Source organism: Zerene cesonia, chromosome 8 (assembly GCF_012273895.1).
Source record: "Zerene cesonia ecotype Mississippi chromosome 8, Zerene_cesonia_1.1, whole genome shotgun sequence".
Lineage (NCBI taxonomy): Eukaryota > Metazoa > Arthropoda > Insecta > Lepidoptera > Pieridae > Zerene > Zerene cesonia.
This window is the reverse complement of record NC_052109.1, coordinates 3,322,938-3,339,913: the sequence shown is the minus strand read 5'-3', so window position 1 is coordinate 3,339,913 and position 16,976 is coordinate 3,322,938. Positions and strand designations below refer to the sequence as shown.

At 31.8% G+C, this 16,976-nt stretch overlaps 2 protein-coding genes across 4 annotated transcripts in view; one reads left to right on the top strand and one right to left on the bottom strand.

The window, feature by feature from the left end:
- Positions 1-206: 206 nt before the first annotated feature.
- The window catches only part of LOC119828391 (transcription factor IIIB 90 kDa subunit), a 26,359-nt gene continuing 9,589 nt past the window's right edge, over positions 207-16,976 (top strand). Inside the window, exons 1-3 of the mRNA XM_038350519.1 lie at positions 207-653; positions 1,106-1,330; positions 1,997-2,101. Coding sequence (XP_038206447.1) covers positions 437-653; positions 1,106-1,330; positions 1,997-2,101 — 547 coding nt within the window. The 5' untranslated portion in view covers positions 207-436. The remainder of the gene's footprint in view (positions 654-1,105; positions 1,331-1,996; positions 2,102-16,976) is intronic.
- Positions 2,619-11,576, bottom strand: LOC119828392 (BTB/POZ domain-containing protein 6-B). 3 transcript variants are annotated; one of them, XM_038350520.1, is made up of 7 exons: positions 11,309-11,576; positions 6,468-6,637; positions 4,953-5,234; positions 4,692-4,839; positions 4,337-4,553; positions 3,488-3,853; positions 2,619-3,400 (listed from the first exon to the last, which is right to left on the bottom strand). In XM_038350520.1, the coding sequence occupies exons 1-7, from the start codon at positions 11,413-11,415 to the stop codon at positions 2,906-2,908; spliced, it is 1,785 nt and encodes a 594-aa protein (XP_038206448.1). In that variant the 5' UTR covers positions 11,416-11,576; the 3' UTR covers positions 2,619-2,905. The 3 variants fall into 3 exon arrangements, with proteins under 3 accessions (XP_038206448.1, XP_038206449.1, XP_038206450.1); XM_038350521.1 differs by lacking the exon at positions 11,309-11,576 and adding an exon at positions 10,943-11,081; XM_038350522.1 differs by lacking the exons at positions 6,468-6,637; positions 11,309-11,576 and adding an exon at positions 5,425-5,619.

Genomic DNA, 16,976 nt, shown 5'->3' with positions numbered 1-16,976 from the left:
AATAAAATTTTGAAAATAGAATTGGACGCAGTAAATTAAATCATGCATTATTATTACTTATTAAATTAATAATTTTAGTTTAAGTAAGATTTATTATATGTTAAACGAAAAGACGAAATTCGTGAAAAGGAAATAAATTCAGTTATGCGCTATCTGTCACCAATGTCAATAGAATCAATGTCAAAATACAAGTACCTACTACCTAGGTATATTGTAGGTACATGATACAAATGTGGAAAGTGTAAAGCATGTTTATGTTGTTTTAGTTGTATATTTCATAGTATTTGTAGGCTAAAATATCATAAATATTTAATAAACTGATTTGCAAAGTATTCGTTTAGTTAAATGTGACTAAAAACAATGTATTATTATAGAACATTCTAAAAAGGTATAAAAATACTTTTGACAATAAAAATAGAGCTATACTCTACACACCATGTCGTCTGGTAAAAAGTGTAAGCATTGTGGATCGTCTGAAATAGAGGTAGACCCTGCCCGAGGCGACGCAGTATGCACAAATTGCGGTTCCGTGTTAGAAGACAGTATAATTGTTGCCGACATAGAGTTTCAAGAAACAGCACATGGCGGAGCCTCGGTTATTGGACAATTCGTTTCAGCAGATTCTAAAGGGGGAGCCTCTGGTTTCGGTAGAGGTAAGTAATAAGTTTTATACAATAAGAATGATATTGCTGTAATTTTCGTTGTTATGTCCCTTACAATTGCTTTGTATATAGTTTTTAAACATCTTGATCTATTCCTTGTTATAGATTGATAGAATCACTTTATTGTATCACTGTTTTCTCTTAATTTAAATAAACTAATACATTTTTTTACAACTTATTTTTCTATTGATAAACTACTACCTACTTACCAAAAACTTCTGAGAGTTCTGAGTAAGATGAAAAGATAAAATGTTTTTTTTTTATTTCAATGTATATAAATATACAAACAATAGAAATTAACTAGTGTGTATAATCATGCACTAGTTTGATATATTTAACTTCTATGCAATTCACTGCTCTCCATAGATACAGATTTTGTTGATATTTATTAGAATTACCATAATAGTAGATAATTAAGACAAATATTTATTTTTAAATTTCAGCATACAGTTCAGGCATAGGACAAGAATCCAGAGAAGTAACATTACGCAAAGCTAGAGATGGAATAACGGCTTTAAGCCAACAGCTACGTCTCAATCCACAGTGCATTGACATGGCTTGTAACTTTTTCAAAATGGCTCTAGTGCGGCATTTAACAATTGGAAGACCTGCAGCTCACACTCAGGCAGCGTGTGTGTACATGACTTGTCGAACCGAAGGGACTGCACGTATCCTTTTATAAAATGAGTAAATTCCAAATTATTGATAAATGAAGTATAACTTGTTAGGTAAACTCTTTCGAGTATTATAACTTGATTTTCAACATTGTAGTGTGTTTGTCACTGCATTTCTGAAACCTGAGTATGTAAATAATAGTTTATACTGTCATATTTAATTTTGAATCTGAAACTGCCTTAGAGAAAGTTAAATATAACATTCTTATTGTAGTCACATAGCTATTTATATATGAGATTAATAGCAAAATGAATATATGGCTGTCTTGTAAACATTCATCACCAGATGATTATATTTCCAAAATTAAAAATAATGTGAATCCTGTACCTGTGTGTGTATTACCTACATTATATTATAATCTGCTTGTGCAGAAATGCCTGGATACTTTATTTACGAAAATTATAATGTATAATGAAAGTACTTTCTTCTTATTTTAGATCCACTTATTCATATACTAGTTCGAGACAACAGTACAATAATATCTGAAATCATTGCAAACAATGTTATATTTATCTTTATCTAAGGCAGCCTGGAAGATATATTCACTGAATTAAAAAAAAAAAAAAAACAATTAGCAGATTGATTTTTATACTATCTTCTCATATTATATCATTGTCTTAATCAAAGTTGACAATAATTCTATTTAACCAACAGTTCAGATCTTCTGATTGATATAAGTGACGCACTCCAGATATGCTGTTATCAATTAGGCCGCACTTACTTCAAGTTGTCCAGAGCCTTGTGCATCAATATTCCTCCAACTGGTAAGTAGATAATTTGCTTATACGAAATAATTTTTCGAAGAAAAAATAATGTTTTACATTAGAATATCATTGGAAAAACAATAGGATATAAATATGATGGAATTTCAAAACAATTTTTTTTACCATTTTTTTACTATTCTCTCCTGGGATGGGACATTATTTTCTCGTAGAAATACATTTACTTTGTTATCTAGCAATTAAGTTTTTATTTTACTTGGACAATAGTGACCTCCTGGACCATATATTTTTGGTAAAACTAATTAATATAATGTGAGAAATTTATAAAGAATAGAAAAAAATACAGTCACGAGGTGAGATTGGAACCCGCGTCATTAAACATTGATACAGTAATCCTGTGATCCAGCCTCGGAAAGTGAATTTCTTCTAATATTTCAAATATTTTTTAAACATATTGATGTCCACATTCCAAAGCAACATTTAATAAGGTAAAGATGCAATTAAAATCAGATATGTAATTCATTTTCTATATAAAGGGTGTATACATTAAAACAATCCATAAAGCTACTATCATTTATTGCAATAAACATTGAGTAATAATTAAGATCAATCTAAAATTTATAACATCTAGAGAGCTTTACAACACCCATATCACATTCTTATGGTACTCACACCATCTCTAATTAACAATATACATTAATTTAATATTTAACAAAATAATTTAATATTAGGGGAATGGTTGATACTTTATGTACTCTACAGAATATAGTCCATAGTAAGTTTGAAAATTACAAATCCCATGCACTACACTGAATAGTAGTTTATAGGACGTTTTTTCCTTGATTGTCAGTCATCATTTGAACTTGCGTTGACCAATGCAGTGTTGACTGTGGGACCATAGTAGATCAATTCTGGAATTTGTCCTCCTTGCACACCAGTTCCATTTGTACTTTCAGAAGAACAGTGAAATTGGAATGTCACTGTTCCCATGTAAACCTCACTCAAGCCTTCTTGTCCAAAATAGCTAAGTTCACTACCATCCAGCACTGCTGATGCAGTATATAAACATTCTGCCTCAATCTGTATCGGATGTTCAAAGTACACATGGAATGTGCTGCTTGAACCATCAGAGAAGAATTTCGTATTGTTTTCCGCCAGCACACGCCCCAACCTCTTCAGTTCAATCTTCACATTATAATCTGCAGCCCCATTTGATGATCCGTAAAGGCCAAAGCCAACTACAAATATCCTTTTATCAACACAGAACTGAATTGAGTCACATCGTCCTCTATACCTCCACTGGTTACTTCTATAAGCACAAGACTGAAATCTGTGGCATATCTGAAAATATAATTATTATATTTTGATTTTGTCTGAATTAAATTATTTTAATGAACTAAATTTAAGATATGATATTCAATTATTTACCTGTGACTTAAGTCCAGTTCTAGCTTTAATTGGATATGAAAGTTGTGGTTTACTAGATGCAGTAAAATGTAAGAATATATCTATAGTTTCTTGTGGAGTCAGAATTCCCAATTGTGCTGCACTATTAGCAAACTCCTCTAAAGTCATTGTTGGAAATCTGATTAAATATATGGCACCGCCCAACATGGCTCTTTTGTTTGTTGGAGTTGGTTCGATTTCACGTCTAACACATTCAGCTTGAGCCCAAGCTAAAGCAGCCTCAAAAAGATTAATTTCTTTACAATTTAGTGTTTCTCTCGCCAATACTGATTCCAGGGTTGATACATCTACATCAACAAACCCCTCGGAAGTTAGAGCCATTTCAGCCTAAAAATAATTTTTTGTCATTAGAGGTTAGACAATTAAAACTGCAATACAATGTGTTTGAATGTTTTATTTTCATTATTTATTAATATAAATTACAACATCGACACATTCAGCAAATGCTATTACAACATGCAGTATTACATATAAACAAAATGTATTGCAGTTAATCTATGTATAATTATCTTATAAATTTTGAACTCTTAACCTTTGACTAGATAAACACATACAGAATTTTATTAATATTTTGTGCAAATACTTATTGTCTTAAACCTAAATCACAACCAAAAAATAATGAGTATTACACTTAAAGCCTTTAACTTATTTTAGTTAATTACAGCTATTAATGTTTTCATTAGATAAACCGTTACTAGTACATTCAAGGCTCGAAAGGTTCTGACTGGATTCTGAGAGTTCCATTAGTAAGCTACTGTAGGAAGAAGACGATTGAATACCCAATGTCAGGTTTTCAGTGGATTCACATACCTGTGCGTCAATAACTTCCCAACATCGTTGCATTAATTCCGGCTCTTCAAATAATCTAGATTGGCTTAAAAGTAAACAGACGTTTTTTGCTGTGAGACTAGTTTCTAAATAATTGACACATGCTCTTGCTACATGAGGTACAATGTATTTCTTTGCTACATAAAGTGTTGATAGCACAGTATCTGCTTCCAATTGAATTTCATCACAGTATAAATACCTGTAAAATTAATTTATTCTCTTTATTTCTTGTCCTGAAGATGTACAGTAAATTAGGTTTTTTTTATCGTTTTTAACAATTTTTTGTTTCATATTTAAACATATTAAAATCCTAGTTAAGCAATTAAATTTAACATACTTGAGTAATGTGAGAAATGCTGATGGTTCTACGTCGGGTACTTCTATTTCTTTTTTACACTCAGCTAAGCCTCCATAGAACATAGCATAAAATACTGAACTGCCAGTTGCTAAAACATATTTATGGGCAGGGATTGCCTGTGTGTGACCTGTAATATGTAAATATACTTGAATATAAATGATTCTATATTATATCCATTGATAATCATGAAAGTCATCAAGTGATGGATAAAAACATGAAACCAAGTTTGTAAAAGTTTACCTGGAGGTCCAACAATAAATGTGACATCAGCCATCAATTGGTTGTTGAACATAGCAGCGTTTCTCTCACGTATTGTGGCCTTTGTGGCTTGCCAGTTAGGATCAAGTGTGGCCGAGCCCGGTGGCGGCGTTTGTAGCACTGTCGGTGAGGGTGTGGAGCTTGTAGATCCACAGGGCGAAGAAGGCACGCTGTAGCACTGGGAAACCTGCGTCCCCGTTTCTCGCTGCGATATCGTGTGTGGCGGAGACAACGATAAACCGCCTCCATTGTTAATATTTTCCGCTGGAAAAACACAAAGTGTCTCATTGGTCAACTGAAATAATTCAACGTTTACCAACGATCTATCTAGAAAACTAAACAGCAGACACTCATATACTCCTTTTATAACCAGTTTTTAATTCAACTGCGTCACATAAAATACGAGTCTTAAGTGACCCTCAGAATAAATCAATATTTGCAGAGCGTATCTCACCGTTCATCCAAGTATTAGTTTGTGCAACTGACAAATTATCTCTGCCGTCTTGTAATCTTTTTCGTGGTTTTGAAACGATCCTCGAACTTAGATTTGACATTTTAGCCGTCTTTTAACATATAATTAAAACATAAACAAATCAAGACGCCAGCTTCGACTTAACTTCGTGACGTAAAGTCGCCATCTTGTGTAACGAACAATGTTACCATATTGTATATTTTGTTCTCCTACAAGAGATTCCCAAAACTCCAACGTAGGTAATTAATATATTGTAATAAAATATTAAGTTGTCGATAATAGTTAAAGACAGCTAAGCTCTGATGTATTATTATTATTATATATTTTATGTATTTATAGAGCTCATCAATACACACACACAAACACATTATTATATTATGGATACGAGAAAACGCATTATAAATGATTGGAACGGTTTAAACATATAATAATATATTATATACTAAAAAATAAAGCTAGAGAGTATATTTGTTTGTTTGAATGCACTAGTATCAGCATCAAATATACCGATTTCACAAATTCTTTCACCCATAGAGATATGGGAGTATCCCTGAGTGCTTTTGGCTACATAACTATATATATATTTCATTTGTTGTATAATATTTCATTTCGTATTTATATTTATATATTCATAAAACTTTAATGCTACTATACGTCATCTTAGTCACTACAATATATGACAAAAACAAAGTATGATATATTTGGCGACCTTATCACTTAGTAGTTATTTCTTCCAGGCAACCTGTCTTGGTTTTAATTGAATTTAAAGCCGTTGTTCTATCATTGAAGATTTTTTAATTAAAAGAAAGTATCTATTCAATTAGAGGTCATATTCAAGTACCTAGATGCCTACGACGTTCGATTTTACTAAATCATAATATTGTTAGGAATGTGGTGTCTATTTTTTTTTATTTGATTGGATATTTATGACAAGATTGTTTTAAGAGTAAGCTCGAAGTCTCACACTATCATATATTAACTTAACATTACGTAGAAACTCAATTAAATAGTTTTTTAGTTTTCACCTTGTACTTGCGGCCGTATCCTCTGCACGCTGGGCCGGTGTCGCTGAACGCGTTGTGTCGGCTCTTGGCAATTGAGCTCCGAAAACCGGCCGTCCTCGTCGATAAGACTTTCGAAAAAATCCACACTGCTGTTCATTGATGACCGAGTGTACAGCGCATACCAGACTATACTGAAATTAAATGTTTACGTATAATTATCTGAGACTTTCTATGAGAGGGGGGTCAACGCGGCCCGCTTAAATGAATCCACGATTAGTCATCTCGTATTGTATGTTGTATTTTGCAAGTCGAATGCAAACTAGTAGTGATAAATGGAATTCGCTCGATGTACATGTTTTTTATTCTAATTTTTTAAAAGTGGAATTTGCGTTGCCTAAGTCAATGGTCCTCTAAATTATTTCGCCTACTCATATTAATTGAATATTATGCATTTCAGTACAATTTCAGCAGTCTAACACGGCTAATGTGATACAGCCTAGTGACTGATGAACGGACTAATAGACAGACAGTCAGACTGTTAGCAATACACATAGTGAATTCTTAACAATAGGTCCCGTAGTATATACTTGGTTGAATGGGTACGCAACTCTAAAAATAAGCGCTGCTTATAAAAAATACTAGCGTGCTTACTGCTTTGTTTATCACGGTACACGTGTATTTCTGTCATGATATATTTAAATGAAAAAAAAAGAACAAAAACATCATACGCCATAATTAAGTTACGAATGAAACTATTTTATCTCCAATGCAGCATTTTGTAAGACTGCTCTCTATATTTTTTAATTTATTATTTGGTATTGATAACTAGTAGGATTATAGCTACTGGTAAAGAGTCCCAAGATAATATTAACTACGAACTAAAACAAAAATAGAGAAAACACTTATGTTATACGATTTTATAACATAATAATTAATCAGTCAGCCACTGTTGTATCTTCAAATATTTTTAGACTACTCTAGCCGAACTCTAGAACGCGCTAATCTCAGAAACTAGACGTAATCTGAGTGCTAATAGACTATATACATTGTAGGCGCACCAACAAAATCTAAATATATTTTATATTGTATGATATGTAAATGGAAGAAGTTATTATCTATACTAATATCATAAAGCTGGAGAGTTTGTTTGTTTGTTCGTTTGAAAGCACTAATCTCGGGAACTCCTGGTCCGATTTGAAAAATTCTTTTGACGTTAGGTAGCCCATTTATTGAGGAAGGCTATAGGCCGTATTTGTACCACGAGCGAAACAGGGGCGGACCGCTAGTATTATATATATATTCGACATCACCAGTACACTGAGGCTTTTCCCACCAACACTTGCAAACAACATGAAACAGCATCCACACAATGATATTGAAACATACTTGCATTTATGAGTAACTAGCGGTCCGCCCCGGATTCGCCCGTGCTACATAAATAGCCTATATCCTTCGTCAATAAATGGGCTATCTAACACTGAAAGAATTATTCAAATCGGACTATTAGTTTCTGAGATTAGGGCGTTCAAAGAAACAAATAAGGTCTTCAGCTTTATAATATTAGTACAGATTACTGTGAATGAACAGTGATTATTAATTACTAGCGATCCGCCTCGGCTTCGCCCGTTGTACATATACAGCCTAAAGCCTTCCTCCATAAATGGGCCATAATTAAACTAAAAGAATTTTTCAAAACGTACCAGTAGTTCCTGAGATAAGCGCTTTCAAACAAGCAAACAAACTCTTCAGCTTTATAATATTAGTATAGATTACATATGTTTTTGTCGATTTAAATCAAAACTAATAGAATAAAAGAAATGAAGATTCTTATCATCCTTATCCTTAATAATAACTAAAAAAAAATCATAAAAAAAATTTTCACGGGTTTTTTTGTTAATTGATGCAATATAACATATCCCTAGATTGTGTTACTTTGTGCCACCTTAAAATAAACATCACATTTCGTTGAAAGTTTTCAATCTCGCGAGCTAGTAGTAATCTCACGGTTTTTACAATCCGGTGAAATATTTATTTGTAGGTAGGTACCACGGGCGAAGCCAGCACAGACAGCTGGTCAAATATCTACCATAATGTGTCTAATATCGCAAAGTCACTTTGAGAATTTACGTATATTAACATGTGCGAATTAACATGCAAATTGAACGGACAGTATTCTATATCCTGATTGGAACCGCCCGGTTTAATTTCCTTACGTATGTTGTGTAGAGAATTAAGTGGGACAATACAGTTGATGGTCATTAAAGCGCTTTAGGTGTGTAGTTTTTCAAGCAACTTCGAAAATAGGAGACGGAATTCGACTTTTTTTTTTTGTGTTTTTGATTGATTATTTTTTTTTTTTACTTGACAGCTAGTGCTTGCAATGTGGTCCTATTTGATTTGGGTCTAGTTCTAATGAGAGCGGTTTGTTAAAAAAATAATAATTATTAAAACTATACATATTTATCAGCACACAATTTCTTAATATATAAGTGAATAAATCGCGTCAGTACATTTATTGTAAATTTGCAATCGTGTATATTTTATAAAATTATATGAGAAATAATTTTAATCAAAACCTATTATGTTCCACGGAGCGCAAATATTTTTTAATTAGTCGGAAACAGTGAGTGCATTAGATATTCATTTATTGTGTACATATACTTAAATGTGGGTAAATATAATAAAAATATATGTAAAGTTATGGTTAGGCTGTTTCCTTATTTATGTCTGACGCAACATTATATCGTTTGAATTAATTTAAATTTCTTGTATATTATATACTATTCTTTACATAATTCATATTTATTTATTGCTTGAATGTGATCTTATAAAATACAATATTAAATAAAGTAGTATTTAATATTTATATTCTTTTAAACTCACCCGATCTGCATTGTTTCGTTTTAATTATTACTTAATAGGTTCCTCACTTTTTTTTTAGTTTGTAAGCAAAAAATGGTATTAAAATTTTTGTTATTTTTTATGCTCCTGTAGGTTATTAAATGGATTATATTTTTTGTTATAATATATTATAGCTATTTTTTAACAAATGGAATATGGAACCCAAAAATATGTTTTTAAATCTAACTGATATCTCCTATTACGATGAGCGTGTTCAATCAAACAAACAGAAAATATATTATCGTATGCATGGTACCAATTTGTATTTTCTAGGACCTATTAATAGTAATTTTTGTTTCGTACTATTCTAGCGATACTTGTTCAATTTAACATTTGTCACGTCATCGTGTTACCGTTTTTTCTAAATTCTCTCAAAATCAGGCGTATTTTCAATATAAGCACGTCAAAATTAACACTAAAAGCGTGCTAAAGGTATGCGCTCACATCGAGTTGTCAAATAACCGGCTGCTGGATTAGATGTGGGTTATATCTAAATGATATCATCTAAGATTGTATTATTAAATTGCTGCTCTTTCGTTCGCGTAGTGTTAGTAAGATGCTCATCTCCTTTAACGGAACCTGGATCCGGAGTAGCAGATATGTTCGGCCGTTCTAGAGGTGAGCCCAAACAAATATATAAACTGAAAGGTAGACTGACACATATATCGTGATAAGATCGTAAAACTTAAGAAAATAAATTTATCTTTATCATGAGCAACTTTAAATCATTTTTAACACGCTTTTATTTAATTAGTTCTACTTACATACTTATTTTGTCAGCTAAATGACAATTAATCTTGGAAAAATTATAACAACCAGAGGTTGAAGGCGATACCGGACCGACAACATAATATAAAGTAGTTTACTGGTATTTTAAACCCTGCATGTAATGGTATATATTTGTTTTTAAACTGACACTTAAATTTCATTCATTTGTTTAGAAATATTTATAATGAACATAGAAATAAACGAATATAGTTATTAGATATTTCTACATTAAAGAATTCTGTTGGTAGAGTTCAGGGTACTTTGTTTTTTAAATGTTTATTCATATGAATATATTTACATTACAGCATAGTCAATACCAAATATTAGGCTTTTAATTTTTTTGTAACGTTGTTTATCTATTACTTACAAACACATATTTTAAAATATTGTTCCCCATATCTGTAAACTTTTACGATGGTTTGGATAACCAAGAAAATTCAAAGTCGTCTGTTTAATGATCGAAATACCAGAAGTTGAAACGAAATATTTCTAATTCCGTTAAATATTTATAAATTTACGCATTTATATTAATTTCATAACCACACGAAACAATGTGAGAATAATATTTTTTAACAAAAAACTGAACTGCCTTCAATTTGTCAAAACTGGGTCAAATATAATTAATGGGACCATACGGGAAGCACCAGTTTCAACTAAACAAAAGAATTATCAAAATCAGTTCACCAGGTAAAAAGTTACGGAGAAACAAACACAAAAAATACAGTCGAATTGAGAACCATCTTCTGTTTTAAAGTCGGTGTAAAATTCAATATAATACAAAGAAAAAGTTACACGAATTAAAATGTGTTTTTTGCATCTCTACTTACCAGTTATCGTGTGTACATATCAAAACGTTTATTAAATTAAATTATGTACTCAAAAACAGAACACAAACACATTTCACTTTCTGGGAGTACTGCTATTATTTAACTTCACCCGTTCGATGCATAAAGCCAATGTGATTTAATACTGTTACACGACTTATTTATTGTATTTAATTCATTACACATACATGGAAATAGCAGGTACGTATGCGCAACTTTATCATATGGTAATCAGATAGTACAATGCCTTCGCCCCTTGTCATTAGAATTAAATAGACTGAATTAATTAGTATTTCAAAACGTTGGACCCACCTTAATATAAATCACCTATTATTGTAATAAATCGATATAACACAGTTAAACACAAACCGGTAAATGAAGAACACTAGATCCGCCTTAGTAAAGACCCAGCGTAGAAATATCTTTCCCAAAACAACAGGAAATTTGTGCGATCCTATAGTTGCACTTCCCTTCATTTCATTTTTTCGGGGAACTGTGATTAAACATATCCTTAGAGTACACTGCACAACACAAGATCACACACTTCACTTCGACTAGAAACACAAGACTAGCACGCATTTGTTATTGTACGCCGATGTGTGCGCGGTTTGAAATGCGCTGGGTCGAGTGCGCCAGCGCCGCCCGTCGGCTCTGCGCCAGTCGAGCCATACGGCGCTTGCGTAAGGCTTGCTGGGGATGCCTGACTCCGAAACGCAGCCGATCGCGAAAGTCCGTGATGTCATTCTCTTATCAGTGCCTTGTTTTAATACTAAATTATGTTACTAATCGGCTATTTGATGCAACGGACGTTTATGTCACCATTCCTGTCTGTATTTTCCAAATATTGATTGCAAATACCTCTCGTGAATTTTTGTACGAGTTATAAGCATATCATGAATCTTAATGTGGCAACTGCTATTGTTCATCGGTCATAATATATTTGATTTATCTGGTCTCCCATTTTATTTCTACATATGTTGTCAGATTTGTTATTGTACTCAGTGACTACATCATTTACATCTAATTATTTTATGCAGCGATTGTCTATAAGACTTTATTTACATGTTAAATCATCGACATGACGGATAAATTATTTTCATCCTTGAGTTTGTCATTATTATTTACCTAAAAGTAATGTGCAATTCAAACTCAGATCACACCTGTTACGAGTAATACATCGTGACCCACATGTCAGGGCTTAATGCGTGCGGTTATTGATGCATTTCTACTGACCGAATATGCTATGTTGTCTTTACATTGGGTACGATTGCCGTTTACAATTCAAAGCACGCAGGTGCGGGCGATAAACAGACTATAAACATGCAATCGCTCGGCAGGATGACGCTGGTTTTGATTTTTTATTTTCCATTTACACGGACCGATTGTTCGCTATTGGCAGAGCGTTCAGGGACGATGTGTCCAAGTTCTAAAAATACGTGATATGAATATGCTCGATAGCACGGTGATATTTAACATAGGAAGCGGAACAAAGCTAGAGACGCATTTATTTCGGACCAGATGATGGGAACTCGTTTTAGTTACCAATGTAGCTGTTTAAAATGCAAGTTGTAAAGGTTAAAAGTTTTCTTCTTATTGTTCTGTACATCTAATTCCGAATAAATAAATATTAAGTTGTGAAATCATTCACACTGTAAAAAACGTTTTTCAATCAGAATATTTTGGTTATGAAGACGGTTTGCAATGTAGCTTTAATTTAAACACATTTCCCATGAAATTTTCAATACTGATATTGAAATGATATTGCAGTCCTACATTGTTGTTTGCATCAACGGTCGATTGCTTAAATCGTCTGAACTTTAAATCAATAATACAGAAGTTCGTGCGGCGGTTTGACCTTGTTAATATTGCAATATCACCCACGTGAGAACATTTTTAATGTGGTTTTATTTATAATTCTATAATTCGATTTTCTTCATTTTTAGCACAAACAACATCGAAAACATATTTTTATTTATAAAACTTTAGGAATTTTCAGCATTTTTATTGTAAAACCAATGTGTATATATTTACGTAGATTATTATGTCTTACACCAACGTTATACATTACATATTTAACGCAATATAAAGCATATTTAAACTTAAAATCAACGTTTATTCGTGACCATAACCTAAAAAGTTTAACAGCAGAGTAAAAGCAACCGCTACACGGCCTTGCCTTGTGTCTCAGGTAATCATTATATACTTTTGTAATTAGACAAACAATTATCTTTTATTATGGGAAACACTGTAGATTACAAAATAGACTAAATATCTATTATCTGCTCTTTCACGGCGTATTACGTAAATTGTACCTACACAATGTGTAATTAACCACTCGGTTATTCCTTATAACAATTATTACAAACGAAGTTTTCATAACAAGAATGACATGATTATTCTTGATTTTTTTTATTTATTAAAAATTAGGTCCCATATGAAATAAATGCTTTAACTACTTCCATACATATAGATATTTAACTCTAGGTCTAAAATAAATAATTAAATAATTCTGAATATCGCAAGTGATGTTATTCATTATCATCAAAATTCAAAGGGAAATGATAATATTTATAATTTCTATGGTTCTCCTACGTTAATTCTTATTTTATTATTGCAAAATGCGGTAGTACTGTTTATTTTTATTTTTAAAATTCTACCTAATAGCCCTTAGCTATTTTCGTAGTTATATGTATAATTTATTGTAATCAGATATATTTAATAAGTAATTTTAATATCAAATCTGAACCAAAAAACATTCATACATTATTTAAACTAATTCACATAAAGGATATTCAACGAAAAACATTTTAATGTAAAAGGTTCCATTATATATTGCTTAAATGTCCAGAATTATTTTAGTAATTAAACTCTGAAAAGTTATAAGATATCAAGCAGAGGCATGCGTCTAACTCTACCCAGTCATCCTAACGATAGTGGTTGTCTATAATTACGACAGCACTAAGTCTTTGTTTGCAATTTCATAATACTTTCCATCCATGTTACCCGTGTATGTCATGTTGGTGATCCTAAATGAAATAAATAAATACAAGTCCTAACTTAATTATTACTTATTTAAATACTTGGCCGTTTCGATATAACAAGAACTGTTATAATAAATTAAATTAGTAAGCCACGAAAGCTTTCTAGGACAGCCTGTGATTAAATTGGGGGTGGGATATGAATAAATTATGAATTTTTGATATTGATATGTTATTATTATAAGTGTATTTTTTTCTATGACCATATTTCGAATACTCTTTCCATCTGGTATAATCTAATCCCAAATTAATGGCAATCTAAAATTCGGCGAAACACTTCGAGAAAAAGTAGGTACACTTGCGCTTCGCTTGGCTCGCCTTGATTCTAAATTATTTTTTAAGAAAGTTAATAATCATTCAAATACATAATAGCGTTATATAGAATAATAAACAGTTATTTATACAGTTTTGTGAAAGTCTGTAAGTGATGTAATAAGTTTCACCATTAACGAAGCCTTCCGCGATATCGCTCTGGCGCCAGCGCATTTTTTAAATAAGTAATACATTTTTTCTCAAAATGTATTGAAATACGTTGCACATTAAGGAGGTCGTGCAACGGGACAGTGTTGTGTAAAAGCGAAACTTGTAACTTGAATGTCTTGTAGTTCTTAGCCGTTTCTTAATCTCAAAATGGTTATATAATTTTAAACCCTCTCTTATGTCCTTGTATGATTTTTTTTAATCATGTCGGTACTGATATGAATGTGAATGAAATGAACGAATGAATCTGTATGTGGGAGTCGAGCATGCTTAGGCACGAATTGGGCGAACTCGCAATGGGAATACGTGGTACCACGCCTCCACAGAAGATCGGCGTGAAATTGTATTTTCCTCCCCTTCCAAGTCCATTCCTTTATTCCCGTTGAGGATGAAATAACTGGTTGTGGAAATTTTGTATGCTGATAGAACAATACTGTATATTAGATACAAGCCGTTGTCCGTGACTTGATCCGCATCTTCATGAAGAAAGAAGAAGTTCTATGAAGATTAAATCTGTTTAACGCAAGCTGATTAGTATCATCCTTTTTCATTTATTAAATCTGAGATGTCACTCATTATTTCATTGTCCTTTTTACAGCGACCTCCCTTCTATATTCTATTGATATTCAATGGTTATGTTTTTTCAATTTATTTATATTGTAATTTGAACATTGTAAAAAAAATAAAAAATGTCTGAGAAACATGCAAAATCAAAATATCCATAAAAAAAATAAAACTATGATAAACATCATCCCTAAAACTACTATAACAATTCTAAGCTATATTACACAACTTATTTGTATTGTTATCCTTAGGAACATTTAATAATTCAATTCATGTTTGTAAGGATTATAATATAAAATATCGTTTGATTTTGCAATACCGTTTATGAAATATATTATCACGTTTTATAACGCGCGTAACAACTTACGATAGTATGCTATTACATACCATAATTCGATATAAATTTACTGGTTTGCACAACTTTATTCTTGGTTAATCATTAGCGTGGTATCGAGAATATTTTATTTCATTTTTGTCTCATACAGAAGTAGGTCTTCTCCTTTTTGACTACGACCATCGCGATCCTAATAGAGACGGTTACTGTCAATGTACCGTGATAAGAATTTGTACAGATCAAGACTGGTATTATATTTCAATGACTTTCAATATGTGATTATTTTTATGTAGTTATTTGTTAGTTTATGACTTTGTGCAGAGAGGGGAGGAAAAATCAAGGATGAGACTGAATTCTTCAAAGACGTCGTTCGTACCTGAATAATCACCATGTAAATCATCTAGATCTTGGCATAATATGATTTGTTTAGTCTTTGGTCTTGGCTGACATTCACGTCCATGCACTCTTGCTTTTTCCAAACAGTTCCTTAAGTATTGCAGTCAATATATAATGAAGTAATAACAGAGTTGACCAACAAAATTCATTTTGGGGTAGCCGAATCCTTTTATTAATAAAAGCTACAGTTTGATTTATCCAAATACTTCTGCCGATGATATTACCTACCGTTAAGATCTGTTCCCCCGTTTCGGAGGCAAGTATATTCAAGGATTGATAATTGTATTATATTTAACCGACTTTCGTAGCATTTCATTTTTATCTGAGGTATAATAATGACGTATTTTCTGTATTTAAAATCTATTTATATAATTTCATTGATTATTTAATATAACATTAAAATGTCGAAGGATTTCAATGTGCTTTTGTTTGTTTATTTCAGTTTGTTAGTGATAGAGTGATAACCTTTTTTGCGAAATCGTTTATTATCGTAAGCTTAAATAAACCTCATATGTTTACAAAATTGCATTATATTGTGGTTATAAGCAATATATAGATATTATAAGCATATGTATGCACATTCCTTTTTCTTGCTCAGAAATAAATAAATTACTATAAATTCAAACATGATATTGAAATTGAAACACAATAACATACAATCGTTTGGCAAAAAGTGTTCGGTAAAATATCGCGCCTATATCTCCACATAAATATATTTCATGCACATACAATATGTGCGCACAGCCTGTGGCTTCACCTTGACACATAAAAGCCCAATATATCTATCGTATATATGACCGTTTCGTCATATTTAGACTCATATCTCGAATTAATATTGCTCGATGTGCTAAGTTGTCCTTTGAAATATTTAAATTTTTATTGAGAATCGAACGGCGAAATTTCGCAATAGATGTGTGGAGATACGGTCTGTCTGTCGGTATTGTTGTTATGCAGAACGAAACGAGAAAATGTTTTATTCTCTGATCAAAATTTTAATTAATAATGGTTTTGGTTGGTTGCTTTTAATGATTTGAATGTAAAGTTGTGTACATGTAAGCAGAATTAACTTTACATTAAAATCAATCCACCTGATCCATTTATATGCCTCGGATATTATTTATATCATTATAATTTCAAAACATTTTTCGTTAGTAAATGAAAATTGTATCGTTTAAAATCTATCTAAAGATTTGTTTTGGTTGGCTTGAACTGAGTAGTAAAAAAT

What these genes read in the sequence shown, in the direction of transcription:
- LOC119828392 (XM_038350520.1), bottom strand. Translation starts at nt 11,415, where the DNA reads ATGAAGGGAAGTGCAACTATAGGATCGCACAAATTTCCTGTTGTTTTG. An exon ending in GATACGGCCGCAAGTACAAG is followed by an intron (nt 5,235 to 6,467) that starts GTGAAAACTAAA and finishes GTGTTTTTCCAG; the next exon opens with CGGAAAATATTAACAATGGA. An exon ending in GGGAAGTTATTGACGCACAG is followed by an intron (nt 3,854 to 4,336) that starts GTATGTGAATCC and finishes AATTATTTTTAG; the next exon opens with GCTGAAATGGCTCTAACTTC.